The following is a 2,076-nucleotide window of genomic DNA, read 5'->3' as shown; positions in this document are numbered from 1 at the left end:
CCTATGCCCGACCAGTGTTGGACCGGTTAGACCCCACCGGTTCCCTGTTGGACGGCCGCTTCTACCGACCCGCCTGTCGGCATGTGCACGGCACGTATCTGAAGGACTTAAGGAGGATTCAAGCGGGCTTGGGGAAGGCGGATTTGTCCCGGGTGGTGCTGGTGGACAACAACCCCTTGTCCTTCGTGCCTCAGCCCGAGAACGGCATCCTCGTCCCCTCCTTCTACGACGACGCCGAGGATCGAACCCTGGAGGCAGTGGGTGAGATGATCGACCGGCGCTTAGCCCCCTTGGACGACGTCCGTCCCTTTTTGGGCGACTTGTTTCAATTGCGCGCTCAGCTCCAGCTGGTCCGACGCCGCCTGTTGGGAGCGGAGGAGCGGAAAGAGGCCGTGGGAGAGGCCGGGAGGGAGGCTGGGGAGGGGCAGTGGCAAGGCCAGGAGAAGAGCGGATGATCACGCAAAGCCGTGGTGCGGGAAGGGCTTGTCCGAGGAGCGTGCAGTATGTACATAGCATTTGAGCATCTAAATAAGCCACTGGTGACTTGATCAGGGGCAGGGGGAAAAACCTTGAGCACAGAGAGGCACGTCCCTGCATCTTGCGAGGGCGTGGGTTTTGTAACGGCCTAAGAAAAGAATTGCCATGTCAATTTTTCGAAGGCAACGTGCTGCCTTTTACTTGTTTTCTTTCTTCCACAGGGAGGACTGCATCCACTCCTCCCGTCCGGTCGATCGCTCTGCTTGCTACGTATCTTACAAGCTTCCTTCCATTCCGCCCCCGCCTGATCCCTTCCTTTCTTCTCTGTGATCCGCCTCCCTTTGCTCCCGTTAGTGTAGTTGCCAGCTGTCGCCGGAATACATCGCCATCAAACACAGTATCAGACAATCTAAATGTTGAGTTCGCCAACACATCTAATCACGCTAAATTTACATCTATATCGGAAACATTTTTCCGGCGTCTACGCTGGCCTTCATCTATTGCACTTTTTTCACTCGGAATCTTGTCTATCTTTTGTCTGCATTCCCGTCCTTGGCACGAATCAGTCATACATGCACCCAGGAATTACTTCTGGCCTAAGCCTACAGGTCCCTCTAGTCCAGCAGTCGCTTTCCCCTCTTTCCTCTCACTCCTTAGACGCCCTCCCGCCTGCTCTCCCAGTCACGGGAAGACCAAAATGGGCAATGCCTCGCACCGTACACCTTCTTCCCCGTCCTCCCCCTCGTCCTCCACTGTTGTTGCTGGGGACCAACAGCCGGCCAAGGACGACTCCTCCTCCTCCTCCTCCTCCTCCCTCCCTCCCGCCTGCACCCACTTCCACCTCATCACCTCCTCCAGCGTCATCCGCTGGTCTCCTTCGGGGCAGAGCATGCCAGCCAAAAGCTTGTGGACCGAGCGCGGCAAAGTCAACCCGTACGCATCCTCGTAATGGCTCAGGAGCCCCGGCGCCCCTCCCGACGCCAGAAGGAGGAAAGCGTCGTCCTCAGGACCTTGGTACAGCGGCCGGCCGGTGCAGAGCATGTAGAGACAAATACCCAGGGCCCAGATGTCGCAGGCATACGGGTCCAGGGGGTAGGGGGAAGACGGGCGGTTGTAGAATGCCTCGGGGGGGGCGTAGCTGGACTTTCCGCCCATGGGGTAGTAGGAGGAAGGAGAGGAAGGGCAGGAGGAGGTAGGCACGTAGCGGGCCATTTCCAAGTCGATCAGGCGACAGTGGAGCCTGTCTAAGCCTCCTTCGGGTGCTTCCTCCTCTTCTTCCTCCCCCTCCGCCGAATCATCATGTCCACACGAAATCCCCATTTCACTCCTTCCCATCCCTCGCTCGGTCGCTCCCTCCCTCCCTCCTCCCCTTCCTCCTTCCTCGGGATCGTACAGCATCACATTTTCCAAACTCACGTCCCCGTGGCTCAAATTGTGCCTTTTCAAATGCGCCAAACCATCACACATTTCCTTGAAAAACCGTTGGGCCGTTGATTCCGGGAGACCCTGGGGATAGGCCGAAACCTTCTCGAAGAGCTCCCCTCCCCCTGCGTAGGGGAAGACCAAGTATAGGTAGTCCTGTGGTGGGAAGAGGAGGGG

The 2,076-nt window shown here is 58.0% G+C and overlaps 1 protein-coding gene across 1 annotated transcript in view; it reads left to right on the top strand.

Annotated features, from left to right (window-relative positions):
- Nucleotides 1-455, top strand: part of NGA_0185220 (nli interacting factor family protein) — a gene marked incomplete at both ends in the record, with an annotated part of 1,461 nt that extends 1,006 nt beyond the window's left edge. The window contains one exon of the mRNA XM_005855447.1: nt 1-455. This exon is cut by the window's left edge and continues 208 nt beyond it. Within this exon, the coding sequence (XP_005855509.1) occupies nt 1-455 (455 nt within the window).
- Nucleotides 456-2,076: the final 1,621 nt, after the last annotated feature.

This window comes from Nannochloropsis gaditana, assembly GCF_000240725.1.
Source record: "Nannochloropsis gaditana CCMP526 unplaced genomic scaffold scaffold193, whole genome shotgun sequence".
In the NCBI taxonomy this organism is placed as follows: Eukaryota; class Eustigmatophyceae; order Eustigmatales; family Monodopsidaceae; genus Microchloropsis; species Microchloropsis gaditana.
This window is presented reverse-complemented; position numbering and strand designations above follow the sequence as displayed.